Below are 25,125 nucleotides of genomic sequence, written 5' to 3' on the forward strand. Positions count from 1 at the left end.
AAACCGAATCCAAGCCTTCTCATTGCCGTATTGTGGGAAGACTTATTGATGTTAATTCGTGCCTGTCTTCGGTGACCTGCGGCGCATAAGCTGCTAGCCGCCCGCAGGTGCTCACCACCTCCCTAATCAGGCAGACCGAATCCAAGCTCTCTCATTGCCATGTTGAGGGGAGGCCCCACTTCTCTCTATTTCTCTATCTCCGGGCATTCCTATTTCTCCCATTTCACTTCCATCTTCCAGCATTCCTATTTCTTTCATTTTACTTCTAAACTTGTTTCTCTTATCTCTGCGGCTTCCCGGCGCCCGCCCCGAGGCTGCTTCTCGGCGGCTTCCCGGCTCTGAGCTGCTTCAGCCCGCGCTTCTCTCATCTGCATGGCTTCCCGGCTCTGCGCGGCTCGGCTTCGCGCGCACACTCCGCGGTCTCCACGCCCTTCGCGCCCGCACCATGGCCTCGCGCCAGCCCCGCGTTCCCTATCTATTCACGCCCCGCGCGCTCTCTCTGCACGCAGCGGCTTCCGCGAGTCACACAGCATAGCTTACGTTTCCGCCACCACCGGCATTCAGTCCAAGTTCCCCGGGCTAACCTGGCGAATTCCAACCTGGCGGCCCACGTCTCTGCCTCTGGTTCCAGATTTTCGCCTTTTGCTCCCCGGGCTGACTTGAAGAATTCCAAGATAGCTTACGTCTCCGCTTCAGCCTGCACTCGCGGCTTCATCCTCCCTAACATTTTTCTCTACCCGGTATGTTTCCCTAAGTTTTCTTCCAACAATATTCCTCCCTCATTTCTCCTGGCCTCTCCCCACAGTCCGTATCCAAGTCTAGGTTTCACTTTCACTTTCAACCTGCAGTCCGTATCTGAGTCTAAGTTTCTTCTTGCTTTCACTTTAAATCCTAACTTCTTTCCCACAGTCCATATCCGAGTCTATGCCTAGGCTTTCGATAGCTTCTTCCGGCACCTTTTCTGTCCGGCTTTTCCCTAGGCTCTTTGCTAGTCTCTCTCTCCGGTATTTTCCACTTCTTCCCGTTTCTTCCCTCCTAGGTCTCCTAATCCGAGTCACGGCACCATTATGTCGCTCCCCCTCTTCGTGGAGGAATGACACAGGATTCTGCGTTGTTCTTTCGTCTGCTCGGCCCTCCCCGGGTTTGCTGCTGGTTCTTCCCGGGTTGGCTGCCGTCCCTTCCACCTCCGTGGAAGGGCGGTTCCCCCTGCCACATTCCCCACTTCCACGGGGGAGCGGCACACCGCCAGCCGGCTCTCTCGGGGGCTGCACAGGTGTTCCTTCAGATAGATGTTCCCCTTAGATGTTCCTGGTGCATGTTGTCTCTCTCCTCCTATATAGTCCTCTTCCGCCAATCCCAACTCGGCTGCCCACACGCCGAGTACGCTGCTCTCCTCCAATCAGGAGCAGGATCAGCTCCTGGAGGTCATCACTCAAGTTGGCAAGAGGCAGCTGCGTAGAAGCGTAGAGACCTGGAGGAAGTTCCTGGCTCCTAACTTCAGTCTGGCCCAGCTCTGGCTGTTGCAGCCATTTGGGGAGAGAACCAGTAGATGGACGGTCTGTTTCTCTCCTCTCTCTTTCTCTCTCTCTCTCTCTCTGCCTTTCAAATAAATAAATAGATTTAAAAAAAAAAGGAAATTGAGTTTCTGGGCAAGTGTATGGTACAGCAGTTAATTGCTTGGGTCTTCTTCATTCCATAACACAGTACCTGGTTCCAGTCCTGGCTACTCCACTTCTGATCCAGCTTTCTGCTAAGTGCACCCTGGGAGGCAGCAGATAATGGTTCCATTATGTGGTTTCTGGGCTCTTGGCTTTGGCCTGGCCCAGCTCTTGCTGTTTCAGGCATTTGTGGAATGAGCCAGAAGAGGAAAGAGGAAGATCTCTCTCTCTCTCTAACAAAATGAAACTAAGTAAACAAAACTTTTTAAAAAAGAAATTGTGTTTTAGGGAAAAATAAATGTCTAAATTCTATTAGTAATATAATTTTCACATGATTCAACCTTGTAAATTATCTGAACTGAGAAATTTTAAAAATAAATTAGGAAAGGTTTTAATGATAGTAGCTTGAATAAAAGGGATTATTACAGAATTTAAAAATAACATTCTGGGGTCGGTGCTGTGGCACAGCGGGTTAAAGACCTGGCCTGAAGCACCGGCATCCCATATGGGCGCTGGTTCTTGTCCCTGCTGCGCCTCTTCCCATCCATCTCTCTGCTATGGCCTGGGAAAGCAGTAGAAGATGGCCCAAGTCCTTGGACCCCCGCACCCATGTGGGAGACCTGTGAGAAGCTCCTGTCTCCTGGCTTCGGATCGGCGCAGCTCTGGCCATTGTGGCCATGTGGGGAGTGAACCATTGGATGGAAGACCTCTTCCTCTGTCTCTATATCTCTCTGTAACTCTTTCAAATAAATAAAATAAATCTTAAAAAAAAATTCTACTTTGTCAAAGTCTCCAAATGATACCACAAATAAATGTGTTATAATTGGCCAAGAGCTAATTTTTGTTTCTTCTGCTTATTGCAAATTAGACAAGATAAAGTTACTTGTTTTTTATGGTGTAGAAAAAGTGAATATTTATGCATGAAATAGATCATGAAAGAAATATTAGGAATGTTGGGATGCATCTGAAATCCTTGTGAAGCCACAGCGTTAAGATCTCCATAGTAGCTCCTGCCCCTACAGTTAACCACAGTACCGCTGGGAAGCACTGTTGAGATAGAATTTTGAATACGCCCTATCCTAGCGGCTGCAAACACAGCAGCGGCCACTGGGGGGTGCCAGAGTGAGAGGTTAAAGAACCTCTTTCCATGGAAAAGTTTCTAACTGCTGGAGAATATTTTTACTGTGTAAGAACTTGGACACTGGAGCAAAAGATTCAAAGGCTAAGCAGACAGTCCCCAGAAACATCAGAAAGCAAGAAGCATCTCCGTGTAGCCACACCTCCTTACATGCACAAGGCTGGCATTCCTCATAACAGTGGGAGACCACAGTTGTGATCAAGGAGCAGGGGGACTGGAGCCTGGGACTTTATCTATTTGGAGACAGGGTGCCCTTCTCCACGCCCTCACTTGCAGCTGAGGCTATAAAGAGGAGACACTGGAACTCGATGTGTCTTGGGGGAGAGATTCCCCAACCCTTCCTTTTTTTAAAGATTTATTTAGGTATTTGAAGGAGTTACAGAGAGGAAGAGAGAGAGTCTTCCATTCGCTAGGTTCACTCCCCAAGTGGTGACAGTGGCTGAGACCCATCAGAAGTGGTGCAGCCGGGACTGGAAACAGGCACCCATATGGGATGCCAACACACCTGCTATGCCTCAGCGCTGGCCCCCCACCGCTTCCTATCACCTAACACATACACTGTACCCCACTATCTGCCTGTCACCACCCACCCTACAGTCTGCCTTTCCACCATAAAGAGCAATCTGCTTACACCTGGAGACTTGGATATCTGTCTCCAGAGGAGAGTAAGTTACCCTCGTCTAGGAAAACGTGGTGCTCCTCCACATCTGATTCCATCTTCCCTTTTCCCCAACCTTTGAGTCTCTGGATAGGCAGCAAAACCCCCTGTATCTGCAAGCTCTCCTCCTAACGGCTCCTTCACTTTACTGTTCTAAGTAGGATTTGGTGCCCCCCAGGGGTCACTGCTTTTTCCCCTCCTCTCTCACAGGATGGCCAGCGTGCCCTGGACCTGGAGTTCACGGTGGCTCTCCTTTGTTCCCCAGTACCACCCAGATTCTCCTCCTCCCTTCTCTGGGAACACCCAGTTTTGTCTTGTGGCGATGGGCCATCCATTCATTAATCCTCCTGTTAGTCGTATACTGACTTCTGCCCCTCCCCCAGCCACCATCCTCAGCCCTCATTCCTTAACCAATGGAGATCCTGACCCCCATGCTCGTTCTCCCTGTCATAATTCTTAATAATTTCAGTGTCCTTGCAGAAGAGTATTAACTCCTGATGCTTTGCTAAGGTTGATTCTGAAAGCAGAGTCTGACACAGAACTGGGGATGCATACAAGTGGTGTATTTGGGACAGGGCCCAGGAAGCAGAAACGAGGCCGTAGGGAGAGATGTCGGGGAAAGAGGAGAGCCTCTGCAGAGCTGTGCTGTCGTGTTCACCGCCATGAACAAAGGGAATCCAAGTCCACTGGGACCCCTAGGAGGCAGCCTGAGTGCCTCACAAATTGTCTGCGGGAGCCGGTGTGTGGTATAGTGGGTAACGCCTCTGCCTGTGGTGCAGGCATCCCATATGGGTGCCGGTTCTAGTCCCAGCTGCTCCTCTTCTGATCCAGCTCTCTGCTATGGCCTGGGAAAGCAGTAGAAGATGGCCCAAGTCCTTGGGCCCCTGCACCCAGAAGAAGAGACCCAGAAGAAGCTCCTGGTTCTTGGCTTCGGATCGGCCAGCTCCTACCGTTTCAGTCAATTGGGGAGTGAACCAGCGGATAGAAAACCTCCCTCTCTCTCTCTCTCTGCCACTCCTCTCTCTCTGTGTAACTCTGACTTTCACATAAATAAATAAACCTTTAAAAAGGATAATGTTTCTGACAAATGTCTCTTTAGTCATTTGTTTCCTCTTTTTTTTTTTTTTTTAATTTTGACAGGCAGAGTTAGACAGTGAGAGAGAGAGACAGAGAGAAAGGTCTTCCTTCTGTTGGTTCACTCCCCTAATGGCCACTAAGGCAGGCGCGCTACGCCTATCTGAAGCCAGAAGCCAGGTGCTTCCTCCTGGTCTCCCATGTGGGTGCAGGGCCCAAGGACCTGGGCCATCCTCCACTGCCTTCCCGGGCCACAGCAGAGAGCTGGCCTGGAAGAGGAGCAACTGGGACAGAATCCAGCGCCCCAACTGGGACTAGAACCTGGGGTGCCGGTGCCGCAGGCTGAGGATTAGCCTAGTGAGCCATGGCACTGGCCCGTTTGTTTCCTCTTATATCATTGCATCAGCTCCCTTTGACTCCTGCTCTTCTCAGGTGTGAAGTTTAAATGATATGTAAGATCTCCACAGAGGGATTAAGTTTTTTTAGTGTAGGATTTATTTTTTTCTTTTTTAAATTTATTTACATGCATTTGGGTTAAGTTCTGACATCAGATGCATTCATCTATATCAAGATGCATGGAACCATGCCTGACATGCATACACATTATATGTATTATATGTTTATATGTGTTAGCTCTTCTCATTTTTGTATTTATTGAATAAAATATATTATACATTGTGCTTTATATATATTACATGAGGTGCCTTCAAAAAGTTTGTGGATAACGTCTAATGTGAAAAAACTATGGATGGATTTCAAATTTTTGGTACCGGGCTGGCGCCGCGGCTCACTAGGCTAATCCTCCGCCTTGCGGCGCCAGCACACCAGGTTCTAGTCCCGGTCGGGGCGCCGGATTCTGTCCCGGTTGCCCCTCTTCCAGGCCAGCTCTCTGCTGTGGCCAGGGAGTGCAGTGGAGGATGGCCCAGGTGCTTGGGCCCTGCACCCCATGGGAGACCAGGAGAAGCACCTGGCTCCTGCCATCGGATCAGCGCGGTGCGCCGGCCGCAGCACGCCAGCCGCAGCGGCCATTGGAGGGTGAACCAACGGCAAAGGAAGACCTTTCTCTCTGTCTCTCTCTCTCACTGTCCACTCTGCCTGTCAAAAAAAAAAAAAATTTTGGTACCAAAATTATCTTTGAATCCATTTCATTTTCCCAAGAATTTTTTGAAGTCCTTTGTATTTAATTCTTAGAAATCTCTATAATGTAGATACCATTTTTATTCTAATTTTACAGATGAGGATACTAAGACTGAGCTGGTTAAGTCACACATCCAAGGTCTCATGACCCATAAGTGGCACAACCTATCTGGACTTGTTTTGTTTTAAAGAACATAGTATTTTTTTTAAGATTTTTTGTTTGTTTGTTTGTTTGTTTGAAAGTCAGAGCTATGAGGCAGGGTAGGGGAGTACACAAGAAAAGTCTTCCAATTTGCTGGTTTACTCCCCATTTGACCTTAATGGCCAGGGCTGGGCTAGGCCTAAGTCAAGAGACAGGAGCTTCATCTGGGTCTCACATGTGAGTGGCAAGGGCCCAAGCACTTAGCCCATCTTCCACCACTTTCCCAGGCACATTAGCAGGGAGCTGGATTGAAAGTGGAGCAGCCGGGACATGAACCAGTGCCTACATGGTATGCCAGCGTTGCAGGCAGTGGCTTTCCCTGCTATGCCACAATGCTGGCCGCAAGCACATACTCTTAAGCACTGTATTAGAGTTTCTCAGCCATTAGTACACCAAAAATTGCCTGAGATATTCGGGGAAAAGGCAGTTGTGGGGCCCAACTTCTGACCTCTGGAATCAGAATCTTCCGAGGGAGGTGCCTGGAGATCTGCTTCCCACGTAAGCACCTCAGGTGTTTTTGATGGGCTCATCAGCCACACTTGAGGAACTCCTTCATTCATCTTTTAATGCATTCACAGAAGGCAAGTGAGGAGAAAGCAGGGGCTGGCACTGCACAGGGGATTAATACATGGGTTGCAACGCTGAAATCTCATAGTAGGAAGCTGATCTTTGTCTCGGCTGCTCCGCATCTGATCCAGCTTCCTACTAATGCGCCTTAAGGCAGTGGGAGATGGCTCATGTATTTGGGCCTCTGCTGCCCACGTGGGAGACACAGACAGTTTCAGGCTCCTGGCTTTCAGCTGGCCCAGACCTGGCTGTTGCAGTCATTTGGGGAGTGAACCAGCCGATGGAAGATCCCTGTCTCTCTGTCTCTCCCTCTCTTCCTGTGTCACTCTGCCTTTCAAATACATAACTTTTTTTTTTTTTTAAGGAAAAAGCAAACCATTAGCAGTGGGCATCTTAGGAAGTGGGAGAGAGGAGATTGCAAAGAACTTTCATTTTCTTAGTTCTTAGGATTTACCATGGTATTCAGACGTTCCTTAATAAGTTGGTGATTTTTAAAAAGATTTTAAGTAAATAAAAATTAAAAATCATTCCATTTCCTCCCAAACACAGTCAAGCATTAGTAACATTTTGTTTTTTTTGTTTGTTTTTTAGTAACATTTTGAATTTTTTTCCAGTTCTTCTCCCATTTAGAATAGAAAGAAGATTGTATTTTCTCTCTTTTTTTTTTTTTTAATTTTTTGACAGGCAGAGTGGACAGTGAGAGAGAGATACAGAGAGAAAGGTCTTCCTTTGCTGTTGGTTCACCCTCCAATGGCCTCCGCGGCTGGCGCGCTGTGGCCGGCGCACTGCGCGCGATGGCAGGAGCCAGGTACTTACCCTGGTCTTCCATGCAGGTGCAGAGCCCAAGCACTTGGGCCATCCTCCACTGCACTCCCTGGCCACAGCAGAGAGCTGGCCTGGAAGAGGGGCAACCGGGACAGAAACCGGCGCTCCAACCGAGACTAGAACCCGGTATGCCGGCACCGCAAGGTGGAGGATTAGCCTAGTGAGCCGCAGCGCCGGCTTCTTTCTTCTTTCCTTTCTTTCTTTCTTCCTTTCTTTCCCTTCGTCCCTCCCTCCCTCCCTCCCTTCTTGCTTTCTTTCTCTTTCTTTCTCCCTCTCCTTTCTTTTTACAAAGCATCACAGCGGGCAAGTGGAATTTTGCATTTTACATTTGCACATATCATACCCTTACCATTTTCCATGTCACTAGTCACGCAAGAGGTTATGAAGTGAAGTAGACGGACTGGGAAGTGGAGGGGAAGAGCAAGCTGCCGAAGGGAAACCTGACAGGATTGTTGGGATCTGAGGGCTGAGTTTAGGAATTCAGAGAAAAGCCACTCAGCTACCTGGATGTAGGCGTGGAGAAGACAAAAGGGTTTATTCAAGGCAGTGTGTGTGAGAGGGGGGTTAGGGAGCAGGCTGTTAAAGATACCTGCAAGAAAATGATCGTGTAACATGTACAACTGGGACTGCAGAACTGCACTGCTGACCTGACGGCAATCTGCGGGTGGTTCTCTCCGCAGCGCCACACAGCTGCCGGTGGGCTTTCACTTCCTCACCTCCCCTCCTCCAGGCATCCTCTGATTCAGGCCTCACTTGGTGAACTTGGAAGTGCATGCAGCCATGGGCAAGGGAGTCCTCCAAACGCGGTAGTCACAGCGGCCCAAGCCAACACGTAAGGTCCAGGGGCTGGGCTCACAGGCGACACAGAGAAGGCAGCTACCTCGGAGACAATGTGTGGCCCTGCCTCGCCCAGCCAGGAAGCACCTTCAGGCTTAGGAATAAGGATGGAAATTGATACAGGCTACGATTAGATCTCAGTTGGGGTCAGGCTTGGTTGAGTTTAGAGCTGGCTCCCTTGGGTCTTCTTGGTGCCAGGGAATGCTGAAGGCTTTTGAGGCAGATTCTGTTTTCCCTCTGGGTGGGGGCACTCAGGGGTCTTGGAGGCCCAGTTGCTATCTTGCTCCACTTCTGGGTTCTGCTCCCTTCTTACCTCTCCCAGTCCTGTAAACTCTTAGTGCCCCGTTTAGTTTTTCACCAATTCTCTAAGCATTATGCAAGGATAGTTTCTTAAAATTCTACATGCTTTTTGTATGTCCAAAAACCTTTTGTTTCTGCCTCTTACAAATCAAAAGCTTTGACTTTATAGCTATTGTGTTTTAAATACACTTCAAAGCCTATTCTGGAAGTAATAATTGCAAACATCCTGGAGGCACGGATGCATTAGGGCCTTCCAGTAATTGTGAAGGGTTTCTATAAGAAAGTGTGTGGGATGGAGGTGGCGGTGGCATTGCAGTGCAGGTTTAGCTGTTGCTTGGGACAACCAACATACCCCATCAGAGTGCCTGAGCCGAGTCCCAGCTGTCTGTTACTGTTCCTGGGAGGCAGCAGATGATGGCCCCTATACGTGGGTTCCTTCCACCCACATGGGAGACCCAGATGGATTTCCTGGTTCCTGTCTTTGGCCTGCCCCGGCCCATCCTAGCCCTGGTTATTGTGGACATTTGGGGAGCAAACCAGTGGATGGGAACTCTAGGAAGGAAGGGAGTGAGGAAGGGGTGCAAGGAGGGGAAAGAAGGCAGGCAGGCAGGCAGGCAGCTGCGATGGCTCAAGTAATGGGGTTCCTGCCATCTAAGTGGGAGACCTAGACTGAGTTCCTGGTTCCTGGCTTTGGCCCCAGCTCAGCCTCAATTGTTGTGGGCATTTGGGGAATGCTGGTAGTACTCTCTCTCTCTCTCTCTTTCCCACTCTGCCTCTCAAATAACTTTTTAAGTGTGCAAAAAATAAGTATAAACTACCTTGTCAGTAATTTATATTATACCGGTGAGCAAGAAAAAAGATGTTGAAGAGTGTCCTTTGTGTGGAAAGAAAAACAGATACACAAGTGCTTACGTAGACACAGAATGCCCTAGGCAAGAGGCTCGCAACTGTGGCCATCTCAGGGAAGGAAGCATAAATACCTAGGGGACTGAGGGAAGGGAGGCCTATTTGTTTATTTTTTTTAATTTTCCCTTAACATTTAATTATGAAAATTTTCGAACATATAGACAAGCTGAAAGAATTATACACAGAGGGCTGGAACCGCGGCTCAATAGGCTAATCCTCCGCCTGCGGCGCCAGCACCCTGGGTTCTAGTCCCGGTCGGGGTACCGGATTCTGTCCCGGTTGCTTCTCTTCCAGTCCAGCTCTCTGCTGTGGCCCGGGAAGGCAGTGGAGGATGGCCCAAGTGCTTGGGCCCTGCACCCACATGGGAGACCAGGAGAAGCACCTGGCTCCTGCCTTCAGATCAGTGCAGTGTGCCGGCCACAGTGCACCAGCCGTGGCGGCCATTGGAGGGTGAACCAACGGCAAAGGAAGACCTTTCTCTCTGTCTCTCTCTCTCACTGTCCACTCTGCCTGTCAAAAAAAAAAAATAATAAAAGAAAGAAATATACACAGGGACACTAGTATCATCAATAGTTTGTAGTTTATCAGCCTTTCTACCCATCCATCAATCTGTCTTATTTTTTGACGCATTTCAAATTAAATTAGAACTTCACATATCCCTAAATTCTTCTGTATGAAGATCATAAACGAAATTTCAACTTTTGTTTACTCTTTCTGTATTTTGAATGACATGCATACATCTTCAGGGTACACTAGCTGAGTTTTGGTAAATGTATACAGTTGAGTAACCCAAATCCTTATAATACTGGAAACAACCTTACATTATCTCAGAAAGTAGGAGGACTGCTTTTTACTGTGTTCCCTTCAGCATCTTCTGAGTTTTGTACTATAAGCTTGTGGCATTTTAAAACAAATATTTAGGCATTTAAAATGTTTAAGCATTTTTACAATGATGGGCCATCAAATCTAAATCAGATGAGAAAGAGGGGCAGGCATTTGGTGCAGCAGTTAAGACCCCGAGTTAGTGTACCTGCAGCCTGCATTGGAATTCCTGGCTTTGAGTCCCAGCTCTGCTCCTCTCCTTTCCAGCTTCCTGCCAATTGCACCCTGGGAAGTGGCAGGTAGTGGCGTAAGTACCTGGGTCCCTGCTGCCACAGGGAAGCTCTGGACTGAGTGCTGCTGGACTCCCTTGCTTTAGCCTGGCCCAGTTGTGGGCATTTGAGGAGTGAACCCAGTGGATGAAAGCTCTGTCTGCCTCTCTGTCTCTTTCAGCTTTTCAAATAAATAAAAAACTGGTAACTGAAAGTAGTCACAAGTTTCATCCACACATTTCCATTCATAAGGAGTGAGTGGCATGGCTGATTAGGATGTTAGTCCCACTACCCATCACATGCTCTCAACTGTCCACTGTATTTTTCTTTTGTAGTACTTATCACACTTCTAAGTAACTTGATTTATGTAACTCTGCTTAATGTTTGGCTCCCTTATTTGACCCTAAACTCCAAGAGGCAAGTGTCTTTGCTTTTATTTAATCCTGTATTTCCTGTACCTACTACATATAGGTGCTCAAAAAATATTAACTACTTAGTTTTATTCTTTAAGTGAGGTTATTTCTCTGCTTTATTTTACTGCAGCATTTTTTTAAAAAGATTTATTTATTTGAAAGGCAGAGTTACAGAGAGGCAGAGGCAGAGAAAGAGAGGTCTTCCATCCACGGGTTCACTCCCGACGTGGCCACAGTGACTGGAGCTGGGCTGAAGCCAGGAGCCAGGAGCTTCTCCCAGGTCTCTCACATGGGTGCAGGGGCCCAAGGACTTGGGCCATCTTCTACTGCTTTCCTAGGCCATAGCAGAGAGCTGGATAGGAAGTGGAGCAGCCAGGACTAGAACCAGTGCCCATAGGGGATGCTGGCACTGCAGGGGCTTTACCTGCTAAGCCACAGTGCTTGCCCAGCATTCTTATCTATTTCTATATGAGTGCACGAATGAATGGTTTGTAAATATGCATAATACAATACTGTCTTTCATAGGTTCTACATATAAATTCTATTCTCTTAACTAGTGGTTTGTGACCCGAATGATGAAACTTGGGGGCTTATTGTTTAGGATCTTCTGGAACCACGTGCCTTTAGGATATCCAAGATTACCACTCTTTCAACAATCTTTTTAAAGAATATCTAAGTGCCAGGCACCCTTGCAGATAAATTTTAACAGCCAACACATTTGTGCATTCATTCACTCCTCAAGTATTGACGGGGCGCCTCCTCTGTGCCAGTTCTTGGGGGAGACAGCTGTTCCAGCATTTTGGGATCACGTGTCTTCCGACAGCGAGCCCGCGATTGGCACGCGCGGGTGCAGGACATGAAAGGCGAGGGGAAACGTCGGGTCCCGCCAGCAGAGGGCGCGCTCCCGCCCTCGCCGCGGCCTGGGGACCCGCCGAGACTTCCAGGCTCCCTCGCTCGCTCCCGAGCGCGCCCCCGCCCGCCGCGTCACGTGACGCGGCCGCGGAACCTGAGCTGCCGGGCCTAAGCCGAGCTAAATTCGTTGCTGGTGGCCGCTGCGGGTGCAACCGCAAAGGCTGATCCGCGAGGAGCTGGGGAGGCTCGTGGAGCCGATGCTTCCTCTTCCACGTCAGGTCGGCTCCCATTATCTTCTCACCGTTCGTCGGTCCCGTCTCCCTGAGCATTTGCATGAGCTCTTTGGCGTGGGGGAGCTCCGGTGACCATGTAGGGGGAACAGAGAGAGGAAGCTCCGGGTGCTTGGGACGAGGTCAGCGCCGTCTACACGCCGCCCCCCACCCCCCTCCCGTGCGGGCCGCTGGGCCCGTGGGCCCCGGCGGGAACTCCGGCCTCCAGTTGTGGCCTGGCCGGGAGCGCCACGAATTCTCGCGTCGTCTCGCGAGAATCTAAGTTGAAGGAACATGGCGACGTCTAATCTGTTAAAGGTAAGACCCTCACTCCGGGCTGGATTTTCCTCCGTGACCGTCTGCGGCAGCTCCTGGGGAAAGGCTCGGGTCAGGTTCAGAGGTGAAATGTGGGACTGTTAACGGGGCTGGCCGCCGGAAGGGAAGCTGCGGCCGAGGACCGGAACGCGGGTCCCTGGCCTTGGGGTCGAGAGGCTGTGGTCGTCCCTCCCGCCGGCCGAGGGCGGGCGGCCAGCGATGCTTTCCAGGGACCGGCGACGGTCGTGGTGTGCCCTGGCCCGCTGGGCCGTTCTCACTTGGAGGGTCTCGGTTTCTTCTGCAGCAAGTCCCAGACGTCTACACGCAAAATCCGAGGAAATGCTGCCTTAACAGGTTTCAGTGACGACCCCCAGCACCTCAGTTTCTGTTCTCGTTCTGCCTGCTCGAAATTCCCGGACAGCAATGCCTGCCTCTCTGTATGCTGCACCTTCTCTCCTGGTCCCCTGTTCTTGAGTTCCTATTTTCCCATTTTGTCCTAGGAAACTTCTTCCCATCTCATCCCCACCCCCGATACAGGACACAACCAGATGCCAACTGCTAAGTGTAGGGCATAGGAGAGTTACCCTCTGAGAGAAGACTTAAGGGAGATCTAGGCCCAGTGGGGCGATTTCTCTCCATCAGCGTTTTGAAAAAATGGTTGTGTTTATAGTACGGATCTTTTGCCTTAAAAGTACTGACTCAAATAGGGGTTAGGGCGGTAATTAGCTCAGGAAGTAAATACAAAGGGTGGACCATCCCTCCTGTAGACCCGACATGCCTTCTGGCAGTGTGGGTGGAAATAACAGAAAATAATCGAATAGAAAATGTGTTAAAAAGGTGTTGAAGCCTCACTGTCCTGGCTGCTTTACCCACATTAGCTCCCAGTAGATTGGATTGTCTTAAAAATGAAGACCAGATTTTGCTAAGAGGCAATATATCAACTTTTAAAAAGGGCGGTGAGGAGTTTAGAACTAGACGCTGAATTTCGTCCGCTTACAAGCTGTATCACAATGAGCAAGTTTCTGAACCTCTCTGTGTCCAGATTTCCCCATCAGTAAAAGGGAGTTATTAATAGCACCTGTCGGCGGGCGCCGTGGCTTACTAGGCTAATCCTCCGCCTTTGGCGCCGGCATACCGGGTTCTAGTCCCGGTCAGGGCGCCGGATTCTGTCCCGGTTGCCCCTCTTCCAGGCCAGCTCTCTGCTGTGGCCAGGGAGTGCAGTGGAAGATGGCCCAAGTGCTTGGGCCCTGCACCCCATGGGAGACCAGGATCAGTACCTGGCTCCTGCCAGCGGATCAACGTGGGGCGGCGGCCATTGGAGGGTGAACCAACAGCAAAGGAAGACCTTTCTCTCTGTCTCTCACTGTCCACTCTGCCTGTCAAAAAACAAAAAACAAAACAAAACAAAAAAAACACCTGTCTTGCAGGAGTCTTTTGAAGATTAAATGAGTTAGTATTCAGATGTTTATAACTGCCATGTGGTAAAGTAAGTGACTAGAACTGTCGCTCGTTTTTTTAAGGAACACACTCTATTCTAGTATTTGGTTTATAATAGTATATCAAAGTTTTAATAGATTAGATCAGAAAGACAATTTGTTGAACTTGTAAAGACTGTTAATGCATCCCTGTGTTTATATAAGCAGTATCTTGTTATTGATTTCATTAAGGAATAATTGAATTCCTGGTTCTTTGTGAATTTTTGATTTGTTATTACCTGGATATAGGACAAGATCTTTTTCCCTCCATCAAAACTTATTAAAGAGTAAGTCAGTATTTCTACTTCATATAAATCCTGACAAAGGATTATTTGGAGGAGATACAAATCTAAGACAGCATCAGTCATGCTACATAAGTACTTACCTTGTAGAGATTCTGAATCGCTACAGTACATAACTATGGAATGAAAAAACTGCTTGAATGTATGAAAATCGGGTACTTAGGGCAGAAGTTAAAAAGAGCACCAAATCAAACTTTTATATATAAAAAGAAGATAGTGACACTTTGGAAAACACTAGTAAGTGACTCAGTCACTCTAGTGAATGCAAAGACAGATACCAAAGATACATTTGAAAATATCAGTAAAAATTTTATGAGATGTTGGCTATGTGAAAAGGCAGAGTTTCTAAGTGAATAATATATTATGTGATTTTAATTATATATAACTAATACAGTGGGAATTGCATGCAGACATTTGATTCTCACATCTACATCACCAAAGTTTCCTTTTTCAAGTTGGCCAGAAAACCTTTTCCACCCATAACCAAAGATGGAAGGTCAGGATGGAGATTGTCTTATATTCGTACATTAAAAAGTAGTCATAAAATGGTAAGACTGAAATTCGTCTTCATGGAGAAATGTAGTGAGATCCTCTCAGGTTAGATCTATAACATAATTTATAGGATCATTTAAATGCAAGGCTGTATCCATAGGCCTGGTTTTCAGTCCCTGCTCTGCTCCTGACTCCAGCTTCCTGTTAAGGAATATGTACTCTGTGGGGCATCAGATAATGACTGAAGTGGTTGGGTCCTTGTCACTCACACAGGATACCTGGATTGAGCTCTTGATACCTGGCTTTGTCCTGACCAGGCCCTGGCTGTTGTCAGCATTTGGGGAGTGAATCAGCAGCTGTGAGATCTCTTTTTCTGGATCTTTCTTTGAAAATAAAAATTTTAAAAAACCCCACCAACTTTTTCATATATATATATATACACACACACATATATATATCCATTTGACTAATTATATTCTCTGTTTAAGAGTGGACTGTCACTGGTCTTGAAAATCTTTGGGTATACATTTGTATAGTATATTTTGACATGTATAAGTATCAACCACTTACAGGATTTGTATCTCCAAAAACCTTTTCAAATTACCACTTTATTTTTGTTTACAAAGTGTGCCTATAGAACATTTGTGAGAATCTGGTATTGTAATTCTGTCTTCTGTTTTAGATTTTTTAAAAAGATTTGCTTATTTTATACAAAAGGCAGAGTTACAGAGAGAGGGAGAGACAGAGACATCTTCCATCCATTGGTTCACCCCCCAAATGACTGTGACAGCTGGAACTGGGTCAGGTGGAAGCCAGGAGCCAGGAGCTTTTTCTGGGTCTTTACCTTGTTGGGCCATCCTCTGCTGCTTTCCTAGGCACTTTAGCAGGGAGCTGGATTGGAAGTGGAGCAGCTGGGACTTGAACCAGCACACATATGGGATGCAGGCACCCCAGGCAGAGGCTTAACCTTCTATGCCACAGGACCAGGACTACTTTTTTTTTTTTTTTTTTTTTTTAAGATTTATTTGAAAGGCAGAATTAGAGAGAGGGAGGGACAAAGAAGATCTTCCATCCTCTGGTTCTCTCCCGAGATGGCTCCAATGGCCAGGGCTGGGCCAGGCTACAGCCAGAAGCCAGGAGCTTTATCCAGGTCTCCTACGAGGGAGCAGGGGCCCAAGCACTTGAGTCATCCTCTGCTACTTTCCTAGACACATTAGCAAGAAGCTGGGGCTGGAACTGGTGGAGGTAAGGGATATTGGGACAGCAGGTGGCAGCTTAATCTGCCCACAGTGCCACCCTTTAGGTTACTTCTAATATATAATTCTTGTTCCTTTTGTTTTATGTTATCTGGGTCCTCATTGCTCATTTTCTTCATTTCCACTTGATTACCTATTTCAAGCAACATTATTCAAACTTTTCCCCCTCCTCTCTTGGTCTCGCCTCTCTTAATTCATAGCACGTTATTTTACCCAGCTGTTTGGCATGCCCTTAACTTTTTTGGTCAATACCACAGATTTTTCTATATCTCCCTAGCCTCTTTTTCTAGCCTCCTCTTAAAAAAAAAAAAAAAAAAAGATTTATTTATTTATTTATTTGAAATTCAGAGTTAGAGAGAGGAGAGGCAGAGAGAGAGGTCTTCCATCTGATGGTTCACTGCCCAGATGGCCCCAGCAGCCAGAACTGCACCAATCTGAAGCCAGGAGCTTCTTCCAGGTCTCCCACATGGGTGCAGAGGCCCAAGGACTTGGGCCATCTTCTGCTGCTTTCCCAGGCCATACCAGAGAGCTGGATCAGAAGAGGAGCAGCCGGGACTAGAACTGGCACCCATATGGGATGCCGGCGCTTCAGGCCAGGGTGTTAACCTGTTGTGCCACAGCACCGGCCCCTAGCTGCCTCTTTTTTCAAGCGAGCTTTTTTTTTTTTAATTATTGTCCTTATTGTAGAGAGAGACAAAGCTCCCATCCACTCACTCCTCAAATGCCCTCAACTGCTAGAAAGGCCAAGCCAAAACCAGGAACCAGAAACTCATTCTGGGTCTCCCATGTGGGTGGCAGAGATCCAACTACTTGAGCCATCACCTGCTGTTTCTCAGGTTGTGCAGTATCAGGAAGCTGGAATCAGGAGTGTAGTTGGTACTCAAACTCAGGCACTCCTGTATGGGATGTGTGTATCTTGAGGGCTAGGCCAAAAGACTGCCTCCTCAGAGAGAGATATCTTCAACCCCATGGTTCCCTTCCCAAATACCTGCAACAGCTGGGGCTAGGCTGGGCCCAAGCCAGCACTCCATCCAGGTCGCATGCGGGGGGGCAGGGGCGCAGTTACTTGAGCCATCATCTGCTGCCTTCCAGGGTGTGGATTAGCAAAAAGGTAGACTAGGAGTGGAGTAGCCAGGAATCTAACCAGGCACTCCCTTATGGGATGTGGGCATCCCAAGTGCCAACTGCTGCACCAAACACCTGCTCCCAGAGCCAGCTCTTAACTTGGCTCCTTTTACCTGTTCTTTTTTTTTTTTTTTTTTTGACAGGCAGAGTGGACAGTAAGAGAGACAGGGAGAAAGTTCTTCCTTTGCCGTTGGTTCACCCTCCAATGGCTGCCGCGGCTGGTGCTGGCACGCTGCGGCCAGCGCACCGCGCTGATCCGAAGCCAGGAGCCAGGTGCTTCTCCTGGTCTCCCATGCAGGTGCAGGGCCCAAGGACCTGTGCCATCCTCCACTGCCTTCCCGGGCCACAGCAGAGAGCTGGCCTGGAAGAGGGGCAACCCAGACAGAATCCGGCGCCCTGACCGGGACTAGAACCCTGGGGTACCGGCGCCAAAGGCGGAGGATTAGCCTATTGAGCCGCGACGCTGGCCTCCTTTTACCTGTTCTTGTTTAGCCCTCATTTCCCCCCAGGACTTGGTGGCTAGTTCCTGCTCCCTTCTTCTCACTTGTATAATTATAAGAAAGTTCATGCGTCTCCTCATAGAAATTTAACCTGTACTGTGTTTCTGACTCAAACTTTTGCCCTTTTCTGTCTTTATTGACTGTCACATTTTTTGGAAAAGCAGCTCCCACCTGCTCCCTTTATAATATTTCATTCTTTTCCTTGACTGGGATAAGGCTCACCACCCCCCTCCAATTATATGGAAACTGTCAGTCTTAAGAGTGCTAGCAACCTGATTTTTCTCTGATAACATTTATCCTCTCTTTTGATACAGTTGCTTGCTTCTCTTTCCTTGGTCTACTGTCTCTGAAATCACTGTTGTTTTTCATTGACCTTCCCCCCTCCTTCCAGTATAATTATTTCTTAGGATTTAATCTTCAGTTCTTTTCCATCTTTGTATTTTTTTTTTCTGGGACAGTTTTAACTCCCGTGATTTCACTATTTTTATCTTAGTTCTGATCTGATCTCTAGACCAAAACACAGTTCTGACCATCTCACTCTCCTGCTTGATACCTTTGATGGTTCCAATTCTGTGACGTCTTTCCAGCTTGATGTTCATTCCTTAATAACTAGTGCATGCTTCTTTCCTCTCTCCTTCCCCCCTCCTCTCTCCCTCCCTGCCTGGTTACTTGTTGGTTTGCTAGCTTGCCAAAGATCTTCTCCCCAAGAACTGTCACTTTCTCTTAATGATATCTAGAGAGAGACACAAGGGATTAATGGTATACAACCAACCCACAAGAGAATCCAAGCTTTAAACTGAAATATGAAGTGTACTTTTTCTAGTGGAAGCCTTTTTATCCTTTGAGAAGAAAGCAAATGGAAAGATAAAGCAGTAATTCAAAGTAGCTATAGAATTTGTTATTAGAAGAGTTTAATTTATTAGACACCTGTATGTGTGAAACACCATGAAGAATACAAAGGTACATTAAGGCAGGTTCCGTGCTCTTTGAGTATTCACCATATACAAAAGGAGACTAAAAGGCACTAATGGTTTACTATCAGGTAGAAATATGAGATGTGTGAACAACTGCTCTGTGGTCCTTCACTGATTGGGGAAATAATTTCAGGTAGTTTGGTCCAAGAACTTTTTTTGGAGAAAGCATTAGAGCTACATTTTGAAGAATGGGTAGACTTTTTTTTTTAAGATTTATTTGTTTATTTGAGAGGCAGAATTGCAAAGAGAGGGAGAGACAGAGAGATCTTCCATCTATTAGTTCACTCTCCAAAAGGCCACAATGGCCAGAGCTGGACCAGTTCAAAGCCAGGAGCTCTTCTGGGTCTCCCATGTAGTTGCAGCGGCCCAACCACTTGGGTCATCTTCCACTGCTTTCTCAGGTGCACTAGTAGGGAGCTGAATCAGAAGTGGAGCAACTGGGACTCAAACGGGTACCCATATGAGATACCAGCACCACAGGCAGAGGTTTAACCTAGTATGCCACAGTGCTGGCCTGTGGGTAGACTTTTTGTAGGTGGTGATTGGGAGCAAGTTTGGTAGGAGTAGAAACTGGATCAATTTGGATGTGGTATAAGTAGGATTGCATGCTGTGCTACATTCTATCTGGATGGTGCTCCCTGGAGTTGTAGAATAGAGCCTAGAATACAGGGAAATAGGATATAGGAATACAAAGTTGTGAAGAGCCTTCAGTGCTTGGCAAGAGGGTTTGAAATAAAGTTCCAGTGATAATGGTGATGACTGGGAACAAAGTGAGATATTGTTAAGCCTTCAACCTATTTTTGGCTCTTTACACATAAAATAGAATAATTTTATATGTTTCAGAATCCTATTTGTGGGATGACTTTGGATGAGTGACGTTGGTGCTGATACCATAGTTATTGAAACCATAACAAGGGTTACTAAGTCTGTGGAAAATAAATTTGTTCATTGAATAAGAACTTAGCATTTTCTAATTCTAACTAGGTAATGTTGAACTAGGCAAGTAAACTCCTGCATTTGTATAACTTAAATTTTCTGGGGAAGAGAGGCCATGAACATAAAAGCAGGGGCAGGCGTTTGTGGCAGCAGTTAAGTCACAGGTTGGGACTCTCACATCCTATATCAGCTTCCTGCTGGTGTGTACCCTGGGAGGCAGCAAATAATGGCTTACGTACTTGAGTCCTTGCCACCTATGTGGGAGAGCCATATGGAGTTCTGGCCCCTGACTTTTGGCCTTTTTGATTGTTGGAGGCATTTGGGAAGTGAATGGGGGTCGGAGGTCAGAGTAGAAGACCTCCCTCCATTTTGCCTCTCTGTCTTTATGCTGAAGTCAGACTGTGATAATAACAATCAGGGTAAAGGATAGAGTAATATGTATTATTTACATTTTCTTTCTGATTTTTTTTATTGGGTTTATAGAAATTCCTTTTCTGAAGTAAGCATACAAGAGGAACATGAGCCATAGAGCCTCCTTCCCTCACACCACTGAACTTTCTAGTTCTGGTTGCAATTGACACTGAGGAGAAAACAAAATAAGGGGAATTTTTGTTGCCTATAGGTAGGAGTGGGAATGAAAATAGTGCTTTAAATCAGTGTCTCTGAAACTGTGTGATAAATGTAAATGGGAGACTCATGTTCCGTGAAAATAATCAATTACTATAATCTGGAGGTGATTTTTTTTAAAAGGTTTGTTTATTTGAAAGGCAGAATTACAGAGAGGCCAGGGCAGAGAGAGGAGGAGAGGTCATCCATTTCGTGGTTCACTCCCCAAATGACAGCAATGGCCAGAGCTGAGCAGATGCGAAGCCAGGAGCTTCTTCCTGGTCTCCCACATGGGTGCCGGGGCCCAAGCACTTGGGCCATCCTCTGCTACTTTCCCTGGCTGTAGCAGAGAGCTGGATCGGAAGCAGAGCAGCTGGGAGGGACTCCAGCACTGCAGGTGGTGACTTTACCCACTACCTTACAGTGCCAGTGCCAGCCTCTGGAGGTGATAGGTTAATTAAAGCTACTAAAAGTTTCGGGTCCGGCGCTGTGGCGCAGTGGGTTAAAGCCCTGGCTAGAAGCGCCGGCATCCCATATAGGCACTGGTTCTAGTCTCGGCTACTCCTATTCCCATCCATCTCTCTGCTATGGCCTGGGAAAGCAGTAGAAGATGGCCCAAGTCCTTGGACCCCCGCACCCATGTGGGAGACCTGTGAGAAGCTCCTGGCTCCTGGCTTCGGATCGGCGCAGCTCCGGCCATTGTGGCCAATTGGGGAGTGAACCATTGGATGGAAGACCTCTCTCTCTCTCTCTTTCAAATAAATAAATTAAAAAAAAAATTGTCTATCCCTCTTTGAAACTCTTACTTTCAAATAAATAAATCTTTGTTTAAAAAGCTACTAAAAGGATGTGACAGTTTATTCTGAGAATAAACTTTAAAAGATCTCTTATCAGTGGACTGGAGGAGGGGAGTTTTAGACTGCTGGGAGGTATCAGGATGACAGTAAGCATGTATTCTTACTAGATTTCGGTTCTGGGTCCTGGTGGTAAAACCCAGTTGTATCACTAAAAGCCATCTGGCTATTGCCTTGGTGTAGTAGGTCAAGAAAATAGGTGCCTTGATGTACTCTGTAAACAAAGCAAAGTACAGTTTATGTTAAAGCATTAGTCAAATACATGGAATACATACAAGTATTATCAAGGGTAATTGATCTGTATAACTGGAGTTCGTTCATTCCATAAATATCTGAGCATCTACTCCATGCTGGTTACTATTTTAAGTGTCAGTGATAAAGTAGGGAATGTGAAAGACAAAGGTCCTTAGTCTTTGGAACTTATATTGTCATGGGTAAATATTAACACCAACGAAATAATATATTGCATAATTTTTGCTAGTAATGAGAGCTGTTATGAATATAGTGTTATTGGGAGTGTTCAGAAGGTGGAGATACTGTTATTATTTTTTATTACGCAAGTACTGTTTTCAACAATGTTCTGTTGAATTTTTTTTCCCTGCCAAATGATGGCATTTCAAATATATCCCACAACTCTCTGGTCTTTTAAAAGAGTCCAGTTTTGTCTGAATTGAAATTTCATTCTCGTAGCCAATGAAAGCATTTCTTCTACCAACTCAAGACACTGACTTTGAATATGCAGAGAGGAATGGAGGAAGGACATTTTAGCTTGTTTTAGCACGGCTTCTCTGAGATGATATTGAACTGAGACCTGAATGATCTGCATTCTAAGGTATTATGATTTGGATGATAGTTTGGGTGTCCCTCAAAGGCCCATGTTTTGGGGGCTTGGTTACTGAAGTCGCATTAGTGATTAATAGATTAATGTTAATGGTTAGTGGATTAAAGGCCAAGACTTGATCTAATTTTCTGGGAGGTGCTGCCAGTGCAGAGGTATGTTAGTTCCCTGAGGGCTTGCCCTTGGAAGGTAGTTCTCATGAAAGGATTTTTTTTTTTTAAAGATTTATTTTATTTGAAAGAGAGGAAGACAGAGAGAAGGTCTTCCATTCTCTGGTTCACTCCCCAGATGGCCGCAACAGGCGGAGCTGTGCCAATCGGAAGCCAGGAGCTAGGAGCTTCCTCTGGGTCTTCCACATAGGTGCAGGGGCCCAAGGACTTGGGACATCTTATGCTTTCCTAGGCCATAGCAAAGAGCTAGATTGGAAGAGGAGCAGCTAGGACTAGAACTGGTGCCCATATGGGATGCCGGCGCTTTAGGCCCAGGCTTTAACCCACTGCACCATAGTGCTGGCCCCAAGAGGATTTGTTGTTGAGGCTGAATTCAGCCTAGCTTTTCACTCTGTTTCCTGGCTTGCCATGTGATAGTCCCTCTACCTAACTCCAGCCTCAGCAGACGCCTGAACTAATGGGACAGCCTGATCTTGGACAGTGAACTTCTAAAACTGAACTGAAATAAATCTCTTCCTTGCTATCAGGTGTTTTAGTTAAAGTAACAAATATATAAGGCAAAGATCTTGAGATACTGTGACCAGTTTGGTCTATTTTAGGAACACCTTTAAAAGGTTAGTGGCTGGAACCTAGTGAGAAATACCAGTATTCAAATATGTACTGCAATTTTGTGGTTCTTTTGGTTAATGGGACTTGATAACTGTGATTTTAGAATCATGTAACTGAGAACACTAGTAGCTCAAGTACTTGGGCCCCTGCCACTCACATGGGAGACCAGGATGGAGTTCCCTGGCTCCTGGCTTCAGCCTGACCCAGCTCTGGTTATTGAAGACATTGTGGAAGTGGACCAGCAGATGGTAAATCACTCTGTCTCTCAGTCTGTTTCTCTCTCCCTCTCTCTCTGTTTTGACCTTTCAAATAAATAAAAGTTTTTTTTAAAAAGCAAACAAAGAATGTAGTTACTATTGCTATTCATCTTTTTAAAACTTCATGATGAAAAAAGTACAAGAAGAGTTAGGATAAAAGGAAAGGTTGAAGAAAAGGCAAAAAATAATAGCATTCAAAACTAGCAACTTTTAAAATCATCTGTGCCCTTTCTTCCCCATTATATTTTTTTTCTTAATGTAAGGATTTGTTTGTTTAGTTTTTGAAAGAGGGCAAGAGGGGAGAGAGGTGAGGAAGGAAGATGTCTTCCATACTAGTTCACTCCCCAAATGGCTGCAACAGCCAGGGTCTCTCAAATAAACATTTTGAAACATTTTATAAGTCATTGAATTTCTAAATTTTCATTTACTTTTTTAAAAAATGTTTGTTTATTTCTTGAAAGGCAAAGTCACAGGGATAGATCTTCCATCTGCTGGTTCACTCACCCAGATGACCTCAACATCCAGGGCTGGGCCAGGCCAAAGCCAGAGCTTCTTCTTGATCTCTCATATGGGTAGGTGGCAGGCGCCCAACCACTTGGACCATGTTTGGCTGCTTTCCCAGGCCATTAGCAAGGAACTGCCTTAGAAGTAGAGCAATTGGGACACAAACCTGAATGGGATGCCAGTGTCACAGGCATTAGCTTAACCTGCTATGCCACAACACTGGGCCTTTTGTGTGTGTGTGTACTTTCATGTGGTTGAACATTTTTATTTTTCAACATGATGCCAAATCCAGTCTTTGCACAAAAAATTATATATATATGTATATTCTTTTTCTCAGGATTATAAAATGGAATTGCAATAGGTGACCTCATTGCTCAAAAAAGCACTCTTAAGCTTCCATAGGGGATGTGCAGATTTTTTTAAGTGATAATAAATTCTAGAAAAATCTGTATAGCATTCTTCATTCCTGGCCTGTAACACCTCCCTAAACCCCAAAGACATTTTGAAAAATTAAACTACTCTATTCTGTAATCCACTTTATTCCTAATGTGCATTTGTTGTTCTTTGAAACAACTGCCATAGCTACAGGTGAGAGAGACTAGCACGGTACTGGGAAATCTGTTTTAGAACGGATTCTTCTGTTAGGGAATGCTTTCTTGATAAAACTGAAGGTGTTTTATTTGGGTCTGGACAACCAACATGGTACATTAAGAGACCCTGTTTTCTATATACTGCTTAGAGCAGGGAAAGGTAACTAAACCTATATTCACTTTTTTTTCTTTCACCTTTTTTTTTTTTAAGATTTATTTTTATTAATTTGAAAGAGTTACAGAGAGAGGTAGAGACAGAGAGAGAGAGAGGTCTTCCATCTACTAGTTCACTCCCTAAATGGCTGCAATGGCTGGAGCTGAGCTGATCTGGAGTCAGGAGCCAGGAGCTTCTTCTGGGTCTCCCAAACGGGTGCAGAGGCCCAAGGAGTTGGGCCATCTTCTACTGTCTTCCCAGGCCATAGCAAGGAGCTGGATTGGAAGAGGAGCAGCCGGGACTAGAACTGGTGCCCATATGGGATACTGGCATTTCAGGCCAGAGCTTTAACCCACTGCGCCACAGTGCCAGTCACTTTTACCTTTTTTAAAATAATGTGTTCCTCTTATCTCTCCTAATTGTGAGAAACTGACACTAATTTTCCATTTTCTAGAGAATTGAGGGGAAAACATTAAATAAAATGCAATTTAGTAGTATACTAACTTTTATTTAAAATAAAGAGAGGACACAGAAAAAGACTGGAAGGCCAAGAAGTATAGTTTCTACATTTGCTTAAGCACAAAACTGAGCTCATCTTCTACCAAAGTATCCAACTCCATTTCATTCTTCCCCTGACATTTCTTCTTGGGTTAGTAATTCCTCCATTCTTTACTCGAGTCAGAAGTCTTTGAGCCATCTTGTATTATCTATAGGCAGAAGAAGCATGAACACATCAGGAAAAAATGTGGATGGGATTATATTTCATATAATTTTTTAAAGAAGACTTTTGGACATTTGACCTATATGTGTTTTAGGATTTAGTACTGTTTATATTTTGAGTTATACTGAGGAGTAAAGATGGGAGGAGGAACTACCATCATTTGAGAGTTTAGGACTTTCCCATATTAAACCATTTTTAGTATTCTCTCATTCCTGCATTTAATTTTCACAAATCTTGTTATTGTGGCAGGAGAAGTAGTAGTAGTTATAGTGAAAGTGCTGATGTTACAATGGTAGCCAACATTTACAGTGTTTATGCCACCCACTTTTCTAAACATTTTACATTTATTATTAAATCTTTTCAATAACCTTTTTTGTTTGTTTGTTTAAAGATTTTATTTATTTATTTGAGAGATAGAGTTACAGTGAAAGGGAGAAACAGAGAGAAAGGTCTTCTGTATGTCAGTTCACTCCCCAAATGGCCACAGTGGCTGGAGTGGTGCCAATCCGAAGCCAGGAGC

At 45.9% G+C, this 25,125-nt stretch overlaps 1 protein-coding gene across 1 annotated transcript in view; it reads left to right on the forward strand.

Annotated features, from left to right (window-relative positions):
* Positions 1-11,837: 11,837 nt before the first annotated feature.
* Positions 11,838-25,125, forward strand: part of CUL5 (cullin 5) — a gene marked incomplete at its 5' end in the record, with an annotated part of 135,759 nt that continues 122,471 nt past the window's right edge. Inside the window, 1 exon segment of the mRNA NM_001082355.1 lies at positions 11,838-12,245. Within this exon segment, the coding sequence (NP_001075824.1) occupies positions 12,222-12,245 (24 nt within the window).

This window comes from Oryctolagus cuniculus, chromosome 1, assembly GCF_051225735.1.
Source record: "Oryctolagus cuniculus isolate XC-2025 breed Fujian yellow rabbit chromosome 1, ASM5122573v1, whole genome shotgun sequence".
Lineage (NCBI taxonomy): Eukaryota > Metazoa > Chordata > Mammalia > Lagomorpha > Leporidae > Oryctolagus > Oryctolagus cuniculus.